Here is a 17,199-nt window from a genome sequence, read left to right as displayed (position 1 = left end):
TTCGATCATTAGTTCTGATAGTTTTTGTGTAGAGACGTTAGGGTTCTCTATGTAGAGTATCATGTCATCTGCAAATAATGACAATTTTACCTCTTCCCTTCCATTTGAATATCTTTTTGAAGAATTTTTTTTGAAGTACAGTTGATTTACAGTGTTGTGCCAATCTCTGCTGTACAACCAAGTGACTCAGCTACACACATATATATTGATACATTGTTTTCCATTATGGTTTATCCCAGGAGATTGGATATAGTTCCCTGTGCTATACAGTAGGACCTTGTTGCTTATTGATTCTAAGTGTAAGAGTTTGCATCTACCAACCCCAGATTCCCAGTCTATCTCTCTCCCTCCCCACCGCCCCCTTGGCAACCACAAGTCTGAGTCTTTTTCTGTTTTGTAGATAGGTTCATTTGTGCCATATTTTAGATTCCACATATAAGCGGTATCATATGGTATTTGTCTTTCTCTTTCTGACTTACTTCACTTAGTATGATAATCTCTAGGTCCAACCATGTTGCTGCAAATGACATTATTTTGTTCTTTTTTATGGCTGAGAAGTATTCCATTGTATATATGTACCACATTTTCTTATCCATTCATCTGTCGATGGACATTTAGGTTGCTTCCATGTTTTGGCTATTGGGAATAGTGCTGCTCTGAACATAGGGGTACATGTATCTTTTTGAATTATGGTTTTGTCCAAGTATATGCCCAGGAGTGGGATTGGTAGATCATATGGTAATTCTATTTTTAGTTTTCTGAGGAGCATCCATACTGTTTTCCATAATGGCTGCACCAAACTTACGTTCCCACCAACAGTGTAGGAGGGTTCCATTTTCCATTTGGATACCTTTTATTTGTTTTTCTTGGCTGATGGATGCGACTCGGACTTCCAGTGTTATGTTGAGTAGAAGTGCCAAGAGTGGGCATCCTTGTCTTATTCCTGAATTTAGTGGGAAGGCTTTCAGCTTTGCAGTGTTGAGTATTATGTTGTCTGTGGGCTTGTCACAACTGGCTTTTATTATGTTGAGATATGTTCCTTGTATACGCATTTTGGTGAAGGTTTTTATCATCAGTGGATGTTGAATTTTATCAAATGCTTTTTCTGCATCTATTGAGATGATCACATGGTTTTCGTCTTTCCTTTTGTTAACGTGATGTATCACATTGATTGATATGCATATGTCAAACCATCCTTGCGACCCTGGATTGAATCCAGCTTAATCATAGTGTATGATCCTTTTTTTTTACTGTTGGTTTTGTCTTGCTCATATTTTATTGAGGATTTCTGCATCTATATTCATCAGCGATTGGCCTGTGATTTTCTTTTTTTGTAATATCTTTGTCTGTTTTTTTTTATCAGGGTGATGGTGGTCTCATAGAATGAATTTGGGAGTATTCCCTCCTCTTCAATTTTTTGGAATAGTTTGAGAAGGACTTGTATTAGTTCTTCTTTGTATGTTTGGTAGACTTCCCCAGAGAAGCCGTCCAGTCCTGAACTTTAGTTTGCAAGTAATTTTTAAAATTACAGATTCTAGTTCATTTCTAGTGATTGATCTGTTCAAATGATCTGTTTCTCCTTAACTCAGTTTTAGCAGGCTGCTTGTTTCTAGAAACTTGTCCATTTCTTCTTGGTTGTCCAGTATGTTGGCTTATATCTGTTCATAGTATGCTTTATTTTTTTTAATTTCTGTGGCATCAGTTGTTATTTCTCCTCTTTCATTTTTTATCTTGTTTATTTGGGTCTTCTCTCTTTTCTTCTTGGTAAGACTGGCTAGAGGTTTGTTGATTTTGTTTATGTTTTCAAAAAATAAGCTTTTGGTTTTATTGATCTTTTCTATTTTTTTGATGTCTTATTTATTTCCTCTCTGATCCTTATAATTTCCTTTCTTCTCCTGACTTTGGGTTTTATTTGTTCTTCTTTTTCTAATTCATTTAAGTAGTAGGTTAGGTTGTTTAAGATTTTTCCTGTTTCTTGAGGAAGGCCTGTATTGCTGTGAACATTGTTAGAATTGCTTTTGCTGTGTCCCATAGATTTTGTATGGTTGTGTTTTCCTTTTCATTTGTTTCAAGGTATTTTCTGATTTCTTCTTTGATTTCAACATTGACCCATTGGTTTTTTTAGTAGCATGTTGTTTAGTCTCCATGTATTTTTTTTTTGTGTGTGTGGTACACAGGCCTCTCACTGTTGTGACCTCTCCCATTGCGGAGCACAGGCTCAATGGCCATGGCTCACAGGCCCAGCTGCTGCGTGGCATGTGGGATCTTCCCAGACCAGGGCACGAACCCATGTCCCCTGCATCGGCAGGCAGACTCTTAACCACTGCGCCATCAGGGAAGCCCCTCCATGTATTTTTGTTCTTTTCCTGTTTTTCTTTCTGTGGTTGATTTCTAGTTTCATACCATTGTGGTCAGAAAAGATGCTTGAAATAATTTCTGTCCTCTTAAATTTGTTGGGGCTTGTTTTGTGACCTATTATGTGGTCTATTCTGGAGACCATTCATTGCACACTTGGGAAGAATGTATATTTTGGTTTTTTTGGGAGGTGGTGTCCTATAGATATCAATTAAGTTCAATTGGTCTGTTGTGTCATTTGGGACCTCTGTTGACTTTTTGAAATTCTGTCTGGGTGATCTCTCCATTGATGTCATTGGGGTGTTAAAGTCTCCTACTATTACTGTATTATTATCCATTTCTCCCTTTATGTCAGTTAGTATTTGCTTTATATATTTAGGTTACCCTATATTGGATACATATATGTAAATGAGTATATCTTCTTCTTGTATTGATCCCTTTATCATTATATAATGCCCTTCTTTGTCTTTCCTTGTCTTATGTTTTAAAGTCTTTTTTGTCTGAGTATTGCTACCCCCACTTTCTTGTCATTTGTGTTTGCATGAAATATCTTTTTCCATCCCTTCACTTTCAGTCTGTGTGTTTCTTTTGTCCTGAACTGAGACTCTTTTGGGCAGCATATTTTAGGTTCTTGTTTTTTATCCAATCTGCCACTCTGTGTCTTTTGATAGGAGCATTCAGTTCATTGACTTTTTATTTTTTTAGGTTTTTGTTGTTGTTGTTGTTGTTTTTATACAACAGGTTCTTATTAGTCATCAATTTTATACACATCAGTGTATACATGTCAATTCTAATCACCCAATTCAGCACACCACAATCCTTACCCCCCACCCCCCGCAGTTTTCCCCCCTTGGTGTCCATACGTTTGTTCTCTACATCTGTGTCTCAACTTCTGCCCTGCAAACTGGCTCATCTGTACCATTTTTCTAGGTTCCATATACATGCATTAATATACAATATTTGTTTTTCTCTTTCTGACTTCACTCTATATGACAGTCTCTAGATCCATCAACGTCTCAACAAATGACTCAATTTCATTCCTTTTTATGGCTGAGTAATATTCCATTGTATATACATGCCACATCTTCTTGATCCATTTGTCTTTCGATGGGCATTTAGGTTACTTCCATGACCTGGCTATTGTAAATAGTGCTGCAATGTACATTAGGGTGTATGTGTCTTTGAATTATGGTTTTCTCTGGATATATGCCCAGTAGTGGGATTGCTGGATCATATGGTAATTCTATTTTTAGTTTTTTAAGGAACCTCCATACTGTTCTCCATACTGGCTGTATCAATTTACATTCCCACCAACAGTGCAAGAGGGTTCCCTTTTCTCCACACCCTCTCCAGCATTTGTTTGTAGATTTTCTGATGATGCCCATTCTGACTGGTGTGAGGTGTAGTTTTGATTTGCATTTCTCTAATAATTAGTGAAGTTCAGCAGCTTTTCATGTGCCTCTTGGGCATCTGTATGTCTTTGGAGAAATGTCTGTGTAGGTCTTCTGCCCATTTTTGGATTGGATTGTTTTTTTTCTTTAATATTGAGCTGCATGAGCTGTTTATATATTTTGGAGATTAATCCTTTGTCTGTTGATTCGTTTGCAAATATTTTCTCCCATTCTGTGGGTTGTCTTTGCTCTTGTTTATGGTTTCCTTTGCTGTGCAAAAGCTTTGAAGTTTCATTAGGTCCCATTTGTTTATTTTTGTTTTTATTTCCATTACCGTAGGAGGTGGATCAAAAAAGATCTTGCTGTGATTTATGTCAAAGTGTTTGTGTTTTCCTCTAACAGTTTTAGTGTCCAGTCTTACATTTAGACCTCGAATCCATTTTGAGTTTATTTTTGTGTATGGTGTTAGGGAGTGTTCTAATTTCATCCTCTTACATGTAGCTGTCCAGTTTTCTCAGCATCACTTATTGAAGAGACTGTCTTTTCTCCATTGTATATCCTTGCCTCCTTTGTCATAGATTAGTTGACCATAGGTGCATGGGTTTATCTCTGGGCTTTCTTTCTTGTTTCATTGATCTGTATTTCTGTTTCTGTGCCAGTACCATATTCTCTTGATTACTGTAGCTTTGTAGTATAGTCTGAAGTCAGGGAGTCAGATTCCTCCAGTTCCGTTTTTTTCCCTCAAGCCTGCTTTGGCTATTCGGGGTCTTTTTGTCTCCATACAAATTTAAAGATTATTTGTTCTAGTTCCATAAGAAATGCCATTGGCAATTTGATAGAGGTTGCACTGAATCTGTAGATTGCTTTGGGTAGCATAGTCATTTTCACAATATTGATTCTTCCAATCCAAGAACATGGTATATCTCTCCATCTGTTGGTATCATCTTTAATATCTTTCATCAGTGTCTTATAGTTTTTTTGCATACAGGTCTTTTGTCTCTCTAGGTAGCTTTATTCCTAGGTATTTTATTCTTTTTGTTGCAGTGGTAAATGGGAGTGTTTCCTTATTTTCTCTCTCAGATTTTTCATCATTAGTGTATAGGAATGCAAGAGATTTCTGGGCATTAATTTTGTATCCTGCAACTTTACCAAATTCATTGATTAGCTCTAGTAGTTTTCTGGTGGCATTTTTAGGATTCTCTATGTATAGTATCATTTCATCTGCAAACAGTGACAGTTTTACTTTTTCTTTTCTGATTTGTATTCCTTTTATTCTTTTTCTTCTCTGATTGCTGTGGCCAGGACTTCCAGAACAATGTTGAATAATAGTGGTGAGAGTGGACATCCTTGTCTTGTTCCTGATCTTAGAGGAAATGCTTTCAGTTTTTCACCATTAAGAATGATGTTGGTTGTGGGTTTGTCGTATATGGCCTTTATTATGTTGAGGTAGGTTCCCTCTATGCCCACTTTCTGGAGAGTTTTTATCATAAATCGGTGTTGAATTTTGCAAAAGCTTTTTCTGCATCTATTGAGATGATCATATGCTTTTTATTCTTCAATTTGTTAATATGGTGTATCACATTGATTGATTTGCATATATTGAAGAATCCTTGCATCCCTGGGATAAATCCCACTTGATCATGGTGTATGATCCTTTTAATGTGTTGTTGGATTCTGTTTGCTAGTATTTTGTTGAGAATTTTTGCATCTATATTCATCAGTGATATTGGTCCATAATTTTCTTTTTTTGTAATATTTCTGTCTGGTTTTGGTAAGAGGGTGATAGTGGCCTCATAGAATGAGTTTGATAGAGTTCCTTCCTCTGAAATTTTTTGGAAGAGTTTGAGAAGGATGGGTGTTAACTTCTCTCTAAATGTTTGATATAATTCACCTGTGAAGCCCTCTGGTCCTAGACTTTTGTTTGTTGGAAGATTTTTAATCACAGTTTCAATTTCATTACTTCTGATTGGTCTGTTCATATTGTCTATTTCTTCGTGGTTCAGTCTTGGAACGTTATACCTTTGTAGGAATTTGCCCATTTCTTCCAGGTTGTCCATTTTATTGGCATAGAGTTGCTTGTAGTAGTCTCTTAGGATGCTTTGTATTTCTGTGGTTTCTGTTGTAACTTCTCTCTTCTTTTTTTTTTTAGCGGTATGCAGGCCTCTCACCATTGTGGCTTCTTCTCCCATTGCAGAGCACAGGCTCCTGGCGCACCGGCTCAGCAGCCATGGTTCACAGGCCCAGCCGCTCCGCAGCATGTGGGATTTTCCCAGACTGGGGCATGAACCTGTGTCCCCTGCATTGGCAGGTGGACTCTCAACCACTGTGCCACCAGGGAAGCCCTTAACGTCTCCTTTTTCATTTCTAATTTTATTGATTTGAGTCCTCTCCCTCTTTTTCTTGATGAGTCTGGCTAATGGTTTATCAATATTGTTTATCTTCTCAAAGAACCCCCTTTTAGTTTTATTGATCTTTGCTATTGTTTTCTTTGTTTGTATTTCATTTATTTCTGCTGTGATATTTATGATTTCTTTCCTTCTGCTAACTTTGGGTTTTGTTTTTTCTTCTTTCTCTAGTTCCTTTAGGTGTAACGTTAGATTGTTTATTTGAGATTTTTCTTGTTTCTGGAGGTAGGCTTGTATAGCTATGAACTTCCCTCTTAGAACTGCTTTTGCTGCTTCCTATAGGTTCTGGATCGTCGTGTTTTCATTGTTATCTGTCTCTAGGTATTTTTTGATATCTGCTTTGATTTCTTCAGTGATCTCTTGGTTATTTAGTAATGTATTGTTCAGCCTCCATGTTTTTGTGTTTTTTACGTTGTTTTCCCTGTAATTGATTTCTAGTCTCATAGCGTTGTGGTCAGAAAAGATGCTTCATATCATTTCAATTTTCTTAAAGTTACTGAGGCTTGGTTTGTGACCCAAGATGTGCTTTATCTTGGAGAATGTTCCATGCGCACTTGAGAAGAAAGTGTAATCTGCTGTTTTTGGATGGAATGTTCTATAAATGTCAATTAAATCTGTCTGGTCTATTGTGTCATTTAAAGCTTCTGTTTCCTTATTTATTTTCATTTTGGATGATCTGTCCATTTGTGTAAGTGAGGTGTTAAAGTACCCCACTATTATTTTGTTACTGTCAATTTCCTCTTTTATAGCTGTTAGCAGTTGCCTTATGTATTGAAGTGCTCCTATGTTTGGTGCATATATATTTATAATTGTTATATCTTCTTCTTGGAATGATCCCTTGATCATTATGTAGTGTCCTTCCTTGTCTCTTGTAACATTCTTTATTTTAAAGTCTATTTTATCTGATATGAGTATTGCTACTCCAGCTTTCTTTTGATTTCCATTTGTTTGGAATATATTTTTTCCATCCCCTCACTTTCAGTCTGTATGTGTCCCTAGGTCTGTAGTTGGGTGTGCTGTATACAGCATATATATGGGTCTTGTTTTTGTATCCATTCGGCAAGCCTGTGTCTTTTGGTTGGAGAATTTAATCCATTCACCTTTAAGGTAATTATTGATATGTATGTTCTACTACGGTTTTCTTAATAGTTTTGAGTTTGTTTTTGTAGGTCCTTTTCTTCTCTTGTGTTTCCCACGTAGAGAAGTTCCTTTAGCAATTGTTATAGAGCTGGTTTGGTGGTGCTGAATTCTCTTAGCTTTTGCTTGTCTGTAATGCTTTTGATTTCTCGATCGAATATGAATGAGATCCTTGTTAGGTAGAGTAATCTTGGTTGTAGGTTCTTCCCTTTCACCACTTTAATTATATCATGCCACTCCCTTCTGGCTTGTAGAGTTTCTGCTGAGAAATCAGCTGTAAACCCTATGGGAGTTCCCTTGTATGTTTGTCATTTTTCCCTTGCTGCTTTTAATAATTTTTCTTTGTCTTTAATTTTTGCCAATTTGATTACTCTGTGTCTCGGCATGTTTCTTCTTGGGTTTATCCTGTATGGGACTCACTGCGCTTAATGGACTTGGGTGACTATTTCCTTTCCCATGTTAGGGAAGTTTTTGACTATAATCTCTTCAAATATTTTCTCTGGTCTTTTCTCTCTCTCTTCTCCTTCTGGGACCCCTATAATGCGAATGTTGGTGCATTTAATGTTGTCCCAGAAGTCTCTTAGGCTGTCTTCATTTCTCTTCATTCTTTTTTCTCTGTTCTGTTCTGCAGCAGTGAATTCCACTATTCTGTCTTCCAGGTCACTTATCCGTTCTTCTGCCTCATTTATTCTGCTATTGATTCCTTCTAGTGTAGTTTTCATTTCAGTTATTGTATTGTTCATCTCTGTTTGTTTGTTCTTTAATTCTTCTAGGTCTTTGTTAAACATTTCTTGCATCTTCTCTATCTTTGCCTCCATTCTTTTTCCAAGGTCCTGGATCATGTTCACTATTATTATTCTGAATTCTTTTTCTGGAAGGTTGCCTATCTCCACTTCATTTAGTTGTTTTTCTGGGGTTTTATTTTGTTCCTTCATCTGGTACATAGCCCTCTGCCTTTTCATCTTGTCTATCTTTCTGTGAATGTGGTTTTTGTTCCACAGGCTGAAGGACTTTAGTTCTTCTTGATTCTGCTGTCTGCCCTCTGGTGGATGAGGCTATCTAAGAGGCTTGATGGGAGGGACTGGTGGTGGGTAGAGCTGACTCTTGCCCTGGTGGGCAGAGCTCAGTAAATCTGTAATCCACTTGACTGTTGATGGGTAGAGCTGAGTTCCCTCCCTGTTAGTTGTTTGGCTGAGGCAACCCAACTCTGGAGCTTACCTTTGGTTCTTTGTCAGACTCTGGGAGGGATCATGCCAAGGAGTACTTCCCAGAACTTCTGCTGCCAGTGTCCTTTTCCCCTCGGTGAGCCACAGCTACCTCCCGCCCTGCAGGAGACCCTCCAACACTAATAGGTAGGTCTGGTTCATTGTCCCCTGGGGCACTGCTCCTTCCCCTGGGTCCCTGTGTGCACACTACTTTGTGTGTGCCCTCCAAGAGTGGAGTCTCTGTTTCCCCCAATCCTGTCAAAATGCTGCAGTCAAATCCCACTAGCCTTCAAAGTCTGATTCTCTAGGAATTCCTCATCCTGTTACCAGACCCCCAGGTTAGGAAGCCTGACGTGGGGCTCAGAACCTTCAATCCAGTGGGTGGACTTCTGTGGTGTAAGTTTTCTCCAGTCTGTGAGTCACCCACCCAGCAGTTATGGGATTTGATTTTACTGTGATTGCACCCCTCCTACTATCTCACTGTGGCTTCTCCTTTGTCTTTGGATGTAGGGTCTTTTTTTGGTGAGTTCCAGTGTCTTCCTCTTGATGCTTGTCCAGCAGCTAGTTGTGATTCTGGTGTTCTCGTAAGAGGGAGTGAGAGCACGTCCTTCTACTCCACCATCTTGTTTCCTCCCTTCCAAAAAAAATCTCTTTGACCTTTAGAGTAAGTATTGATAGGTATGTACTTACTGCCATTTTAATTTTTGTTTTCCAGTTGTTTTTGTAGTTCTTCTATGTTTATTTCTTCTTCTTCTTGCTTTTCCTTTTGTGGTTTGATGGTTTTCTTTTGAAGTATGCTTGAGTTCCTTTCTTTTTGTTTTTTGTATATCTTTTGTGTGTTTTTGATTTGTGGTTACCCTGGATTACAAGTATGTTGACCCATAATTATATGTACTTGCTTTAGACTCATAGTCGTAGAAGTTCAAGCACTTACTAAAAGCTCTACATTTTATACTACCCTCCCCCACATTTTGTGATTTTGATGTCCTATTTTACATCTTTATGCTTATCCTTTTGCTGTTAATTGTAGTTATAATCATTTTTACAATTTTTTGATTGTTTACTCTATGTACTGCCTTATTTAAGTGATCATCAGTCCTTTTATATATTTGCCTTTCCTATTGTGATTTTTTCCATTCCTATAGACCTTGCTTCTTCTCTATTTATTTTTATTTTATTTTTTTAAATAAATTTATTTATTTATTTATTTTTGGCTGTGTTGGGTCTTCGTTGCTGTGTGCGGGCTTTCTCTAGTTGCAGAAAGTGGGGACTATTCTTCGTTGTGGTGCACGGGCTTCTCATTGCAGTGGCTTCTCTTGTTCTGGAGCGTGGGTTCTAGGCACACAGGCTTCAGGAGTTGTGGCTCGTGGGCTCTAGAGTGCAGGCTCAGTAGTTGTGGTGCATGGGCTTATTTGCTCAGTGACATGCGGGATCTTCCCAGACCAGGGATCTAACCAGTGTCCCCTGCATTGGCAGACAGATGCTTAACCACTGTACCACCAGGGAAGTCCCACTTATTCTCTATTTAGAAAAGACCTTTCAATATTTCTTTTAGGGTAAGTGTAGTACTGTTGAATTCTTTTAGGTATTGCTTATATGAAAAATTCTTTATCTTTCCTTTTATTCTAAATGGTAATCTTGCTGATAGGGTATCCTAGGTTGCAGGTTTTTCCCTTTCGGGACTTTGAATATATCATGCCACTCCATTATGGCCTGCAAAGTTTCTGCAGATAAATCAGCTGATAGCTTTATGGGGGTTCCCTTGTAACTGACTCTGTTTTTCTCTTGCTGCCTTTAGAATACTTTCTTTATCTTCAACTTTTGCCATTTAAATTATGATATATCTTGGTATAGCTCTGTTTGGGTTCATCTTGTTTGGCACCCTGTGTGCTTCCTGTACCTGGATATCTGTTTCCTTCTTTAGATTTGGGAAGTTTTCAGCCATAATTTCTTCAAATACATTTTCCATCCATCTCTCTTTTTCTCCCTCCATAACCCATATTATCTGCAGGTTGGCACATTTTATAATATCCCATACATCTCATATGTTGCTTTCATTTTTTTTTTCATTTGTCTTTCTATCTGATGTTCTGATTGGGTGATTTCTATTATTCTATCTTACAGATCACTTATTTGTTCTACTGTGTCATTTAGTTTGCTATTCATTGCTTCTAGATTGGTTTTTATCTTGGTAATTGAATTGTCCATTTTTGATTGGTTCATTTTTATAATTTCTAGTTCCTTGTTACAGTGATCTGCATTTCTATCAATAATCTTTCTTAATTATGTTAGCCTTTTTATTACCACCTTTTTGAGTTCAAGGTCTAGTAGACTGGTGAGCTCTGTTTAATTATTTTTTTCTTACAGAGGATCTTTGTTCTTTTAATTCGGAGTAGTTCCTCTGACTTTTCATTTTACTTAACTTTGCTTCTATTAATTTAAGAGAAACAGTTATCTACTATGGTCTTGGTGTTTGTATGTGGGAGCATCCTGGTGCAGGCTATGTGTGTCCAACATTTTGGTGCAAAGGCTAGTTTTGGTATAGACACAAGCCATGTCCTCCCTCAGGTTTTTCTGGCTGTTATCCCCTTGATAGGGGGTGTGGTTCATGCTAGAGTATGTAGAGCCTATGCAGAATGTGAGGCAGGATTTCCTCTCTGCTCAGTGGCTGTCACCACTTTGTCAGAGGCAGGTCTGCTCCCCAGTTGTTGGATTAGAAGCTCTGAGGGGTTGGGTCTGATCAGGCTCTGTTGCCCTTGAGTCTGTCCCCTGCCCCAAAGCAAGTGAGGCTTGTTCGGTCACAGAGGACCTGTGTGCCACCTGTTTAGGCATCTTTGATTCTGCTCAGAAGCTGCTTAAGTTCACATCCGTTTCTCTGTTGTATTTGTCCCAGATATAGTGCAAGGCTGTGGTGTGACATAGGCTGGGGCTGGCGGTCAGGACATTGTGGATATAGGAACTGAGGTGGCTGTGCTTCCTCCTGAGATCTGGGCTGCCTCTGTGGCAGACCTCTCCCAAGACCTGCCTGCTCCAGATCTACCACTAAGGTGTGGTGTGGAATAGGTGGAGCCGGGGCACTCTCACTGGGAGCCGAACCACCACCTATTCCTGAGCGTGCTGACAATGGCCTCCACGGCTCCACCCAGATCATACTCCAGGCCCTCTGGGTGGTCTCTGTGTAGCTAGATGGAGCCCTCTCCCAGGGCCTATGTGCTCAAACTTCAGGGCTTAACCACTGCACACTCTTTTGATGCCACCCTATGCACACGCTGACAGTACCCCCCAGAGCTCCACCCGGATCACACCCCAGGCACCCTGGTCTGTCTCTGGGTAGCTAAATCAAGTCTTTGCCCAGAACCTATGCCAGGCTATAGTGTGGAAGTGAGTGGGGCTGGGGTACTTGCCCCTTTGGGTTGGGAAGTGCCATGAGGTTCTCTTTGCCCTGATTGTTAGCAAGCCAGAATGTGTGTACTCCTTCAGGTGGAGTCTAGGCTTTTCCAGCCCTTCTGTCTGTCTCAGCAGATTTCACAGCAGGCCAGGGTGCTTGTCTCCTGTGCATAGGACCTTAGGACTGTGATGTCAAGGTTGGGCTTGGCTTGCTTGCTCCCCAGGGCAAGGGTCCACCCATTTGGACCTTTTCTTTCTAATAGATCTCTCCCAGGGGCACAGGTCCTGACCCAATGCCTTTTTTTTCCATCTCACCTGGTTATGTGGAGATCTGTCTCACAGCTTTGGTTGTATAGGAGTTTTTCTGCCAGTTTCCAGTTAGTTTTCCATGAGAATTGTTCTACATGTATATGTATTTTTGATGTGTTTGCTGTGGGAGGTGAGTTCCACATTCTCCTATTCTGCCATCTTGGTTACCCTCCCCTGAATTATATTTCTAATAGATTGTGTTTTTTTTTTCCTTTCTTAGGTACCTCTTCAGAAGACTATCAGAAATGCCATAGAAAAGTGTAAGAACTAACATTTTAAAAGTTGTTGTGCTTTTAAAACTTTGTGTACTAATAGTTATATAGCAAGTATGATTGGTAACTCACAAATTCAGATGTTTGTTTATTCAATATTTGTTGAGGACTCACTGTATACCAGAACTGTTCTGATTGCTGGAGGTATATTTGCTATCTATCCATCTGTCTGTCTGTCTATCTGTCTAATTGCTGTAGTGAACAAAATTGATTAAAAACAAAATCTCTGCCTTCTTTGAGTTCACATTCTAGTTGGAGGAGATGGACAATAAATAAATAAGCAAGTAAATTTATACCATGCTATATGGTAATGAATGCTGTAGAGAAAAATAAAACATAAAACAAAATAGGGGACTAGGGAGTATTGGGATAGAGTTTTGCTCTTTAAAGTAGTGTGGTCTTAGACTCACCATTGAAAAGGCAGCATTTGAGCAGAGACCTAAAGAAGGAGACAGAGCAGCAAGCTGTGTAACTCATTGGAGAAAAGAACATTCCAGGTAGAGAGAATAGCTGGAGCCATGCCCTGAGGCAAAAAGGCCTGGGCTCCTGGTGTGAAGTGCGGGAGGAGGAGTGAGGTAAGAGATAAAGTGAGAGAGGAAGCAAGAGGCCAGATCATATAAGGCATTTTAGTCAAATATAAGTGAATTGGAAGGCCTTTGAAGGGTTTAGAAGGATGATATGATACGACTTATGTTTTATTTATTTATTTTTTGCGGTATGCGGGCCTCTCACTGTTGTGGCCTCTCCCGTTGTGGAGCACAGGCTCCGGACGCGCAGGCCTAGTGGCCATGGCTCACGGGCTTAGTTGCTCCGCGGCATGTGGGATCTTCCCGGACCGGGGCACGAACCCGTGTCCCCTGCATCGGCAGGCGGATTCTCAACCACTGCGCCACCAGGGAAGCCCACGACTTATGTTTTAAAAGAATCATGCTAGCTGCTGTGTTGAGAATAGACTATGATGAGGCAAGGAATTAGGGAAATTATAGTTAGGAGACTACTGCCCTAATCTGGGCAAGAAATATTGGAGTATGGACCAGAGTGGCAAGAGGGGAGATAGTGAGAGGTAGGATTTTGGATATATTTTGAAAGAACTAAGAGGATCCACTGAAGGACTGAGTGGTGAAGTATGAAAGTAGTCAAGGCTAACACCATGGTTTTGGCTTGAGCAACTGGAAGGATGGAGTTGCCATTTATTAAAATGGGGAAGACTGAAGAGAAACATATTACCAGGGGCAGATGAGTTTGGCTTAGGGCATGTAGACTGAAGGGTAAGGTATATGAGAGAGATGTTCAAGGAGGTGGTCACATTCTGGATCATGAATACCTTAAGAGCTGGTATTTTTATTTTTTCCTGAATATGATGAGAACCTATGAAAGATTTTCAGTAGGGCTGTAAAATATAATGATTTTTTTAACACCTAATCTTCAAAGGTTGAAAGAACTTACACAAAATTCATACAAGTTTAAGAACAAAGTCAGGAGACACTATCAAGAAAGTGAAAAGACAGTATACACAACGGAGAAAATATTTGCAAGTCATATATCTAATAAGGGGATTGTATGCAGAGGATGTAAAGAACTCTTACAACTCAACAATAAAAGGACAAATAACCTGATTTAAAAATGGACAAAGCATCTGAACAGGCATTTCTCCATAGAAGATTAACAAATGGCCCATAAGCAAATGAAAAGATACTGAATATCATTATCCATTTGGGAAATGCAAATCAACTTCATTGAGATACCACTTCACACCCACTGGGATGGTTATAATCAAAGAGACAGATAACAAGTATTGTCTTGGATTAGAAGAAGTTGGAACTCTCATACATGGCTGATGAGAATTTTAAATAGTGAAGGTGCTTTGGAAAATAGTTTGGCAGTTCCTCCAAATGTTACATGTGACCCAGCAATTCAGTCCTAGTTTTGCATACCTAAGAGAAATGAAAACTATGTGTACACAAAAACTTGTACATGAATGTTCACAACAAGTTTATTCATAACAGCCAAAAAGTAGAAACAATCCAAATATCCATCTAATGATGAATAGATAAATAAAATATGGTATATCCGTAATGGGATGTTATTCAACAGCAAAAAGAAGTGAAATTCTGATATGCACTACAACATGGATGAGCCCTATAAATATTATGCTAACTGAAAGAAGCCAATCATACAAGACCACATATTTTATGGTTTCATTCATATAAGATAGCAAGAATAGACAAATCAATAGAGACAGAAAGCAGATTAATGATTGCCTAAGACTGGGAGGTTTGGGAAGTAATGAGAATTGACTGCTAGCGGGTACAGGGTTGCTTTTTGGGGTGATGAAAATGTTCTAAAATTGAAAGTTAGGACCAAGGAAACCAAGGACATATAATTTTTAATAGGCGATATAGATATAACCACATTTTTTTTAACCAGAATTAAATGGTAGACAGTACAATGTGGTCTTCTTTGATGAGGATCTATAGTATTGGTACTTTGTGTTGCTGAGTGTGTGGGGGCAAGGACTGATAAACTGCTGAGCAAAAATGTCTGTGGAATTTTTAATTACCCAACCAAAATTCTTGCCAGTCATCCTACCTCTTCACAAACATATGCATCATATTTCTGTCTTTGCAATCACTCTTGCAGCAAGGAAGAAGATGGATTAGGAGTGATTAGATTGAAGGGATGACTATCGTGGCATTCCAAGTGAGGCATGATTAGGACTTGAACTTTAGTGGCAAGGATTGCTTAGAAGGAAAACTTGAGAACAATTCAAGAGTGATAATCAACTGTTTTTAATGATTGGTTGGTTAAGAGAGGAAGATGGAGTCCGTGATGACCTCAGCCCTCTGACTTAGGAAATAGGATGAATGATGACTCATTCACTACGTGAAGGAAACAAATGGAAAAGCAAGAGTGAGTTGGAGTGACAGGTCTGGAAAACACTGAAATACCTACAGCACTTTGAAGTGGACATATTTAGCAGGCATTTGTATATCCCAGCCTGGAAAGCAAGGGAAAGGTTCTGGGCTGAAAGCATAGTTGTTCCCTTGGGAAAGTGTGTAGAGTGAGAAAAGAATAGTTTTAGTGTGATAGGCTCCTTATAGTTATGCTTGCATCTAAATGATGAGAAATTTCTGAAGAAAAGAAAATCAATGACTATTATTCTTGGGTGAATTATTCTTCCTTGGTGAACAACAGCGAAAATTCTAAGGCTAAATTGTTAAGAAAATATAGCTTTATTGATTTATTTTTTAAAATAACTGATCTAAACTTCTCACGGTCTTTGATCACCTTTCTCCCCTGTTTAGCAGGGAAATGATGAGTTAAAGTTATTAATGCCATCCAGTTACTTCCAGGTAAAAGTCTCTTTTGGGTAAAAGCTGAGTCTCAGATTTTCTCCCACTCCATATCCCTGAGGATGATCATACCTCTTGATTTGCCTGGGACAGTCCCAGTATGTGCCTGCTGTTCTCACATAATCTTTTATAGAGCTTCCTTTTACTCTCAGAAAGGTCCCAGTTTGGACAAATTGTCACCCTAAATATAGGTGTATAGGCCAGAGGTGGGGGAGGGGTGAAGTTGGGTCTTGAGGGTGTCTGGGATCCATAAGTTGTCTCTGAATTTTTACTAATTTGTGCTGCAGATTTCAAGACTAGTTCATACCTGGGCTGGACTCTACTGATAAAGTCATTGATGAACTTACAGCTGTATTTTGGGCCTGAAGTCCTCCATTGCTGATTTTTCCTCACCTTAGCTTTTATTGCCACCCCAAACCCCTTAAATCTCTTTGAAGTCCTCCATCCAGACTTCGACTTAGTTGCCTTTCTATAACCTTCGTGGTAAACTCACCTAGATACAACAGCCCTATGCCAGGTATTTTGGTTCTAAAGTTGACCACCTTCTCTGCATTGCCTTTGGTATGTGGAACCTTGAGAACTAGTTTACAGTATACAGGAATTAAGGGACTCTTAGGAGGGCTGAGGCCTCCTCTCTGCCTGAGTATCCCAAGCTCTTATTTTTATGTTGAGTTTCCACCTTGTGTGGATGTTTTCTCCTAGAGTTCTAAACAGGGAGTTTGGCACATGCCCTCTACTTTGGGCTTTCTCTTCACCTCTTCTAATGTCATCATCACACCTGTTACTCCCACCTCCAGATTTTGGGCTTGAAGGAGAGAAGTCAGTCCCCATTGTCTAACTGCTTGTTTCCTAAGCCTCTGTCCCCTTTATCTTTCCAATAAACCTTTAGGCTGGAAGGCGTAGAGGGGGGATCTATCTTAGGTCACATGAGTTCTTATAGTAAAACTCTGTAATTCATGTAAAACTCTGTGGTTCTGTCCACAAGCCTTAATCTATATATGTTAATAGGACCTTGAGGAATGTAGCAGGATGTTAAATATGCTTTCATGTAGTCTTAGAGTTTGGACAGTGACCTTAATAGATGAGAACAAAATAAAAATGACAATTACCCCATCCCCTATTCTGTGTAGAGCCATCTATGTAGAATTTGTAATAAGTGAGATCAAAACCTAATTCTTTCAACATTAGACCATCACCAATCTCTAAGCTATTTAAGAAAAGACAAAGAATGCACTAAGAGGATGAAATGATCAAGAATGTTTATTTCTTTGATAAGAGTTATTGGTGTCATATGCAAGGAGAGGGGGAAACTTCTCCCTCACCTCAACACAAGAGAGAAGCTCCCAGAGATCCATTTGGAAAGTTCAACATATGTTCCCTGGAAT

The 17,199-nt window shown here is 39.1% G+C and overlaps 1 protein-coding gene across 1 annotated transcript in view; it reads left to right on the top strand.

Annotated features, from left to right (window-relative positions):
• Positions 1 to 17,199, top strand: part of MEIKIN (meiotic kinetochore factor) — a 215,199-nt gene that overhangs the window by 28,633 nt on the left and 169,367 nt on the right. Inside the window, exon 6 of the mRNA XM_067031545.1 lies at positions 12,410 to 12,449. Coding sequence (XP_066887646.1) covers positions 12,410 to 12,449 — 40 coding nt within the window. The remainder of the gene's footprint in view (positions 1 to 12,409; positions 12,450 to 17,199) is intronic.

The sequence above is a fragment of the Kogia breviceps genome, chromosome 4 (genome assembly GCF_026419965.1).
Source record: "Kogia breviceps isolate mKogBre1 chromosome 4, mKogBre1 haplotype 1, whole genome shotgun sequence".
In the NCBI taxonomy this organism is placed as follows: Eukaryota; Metazoa; Chordata; class Mammalia; order Artiodactyla; family Physeteridae; genus Kogia; species Kogia breviceps.
Note: the sequence above shows the minus strand (reverse complement) of the source record. Positions and strands in the feature narration are given on the sequence as shown.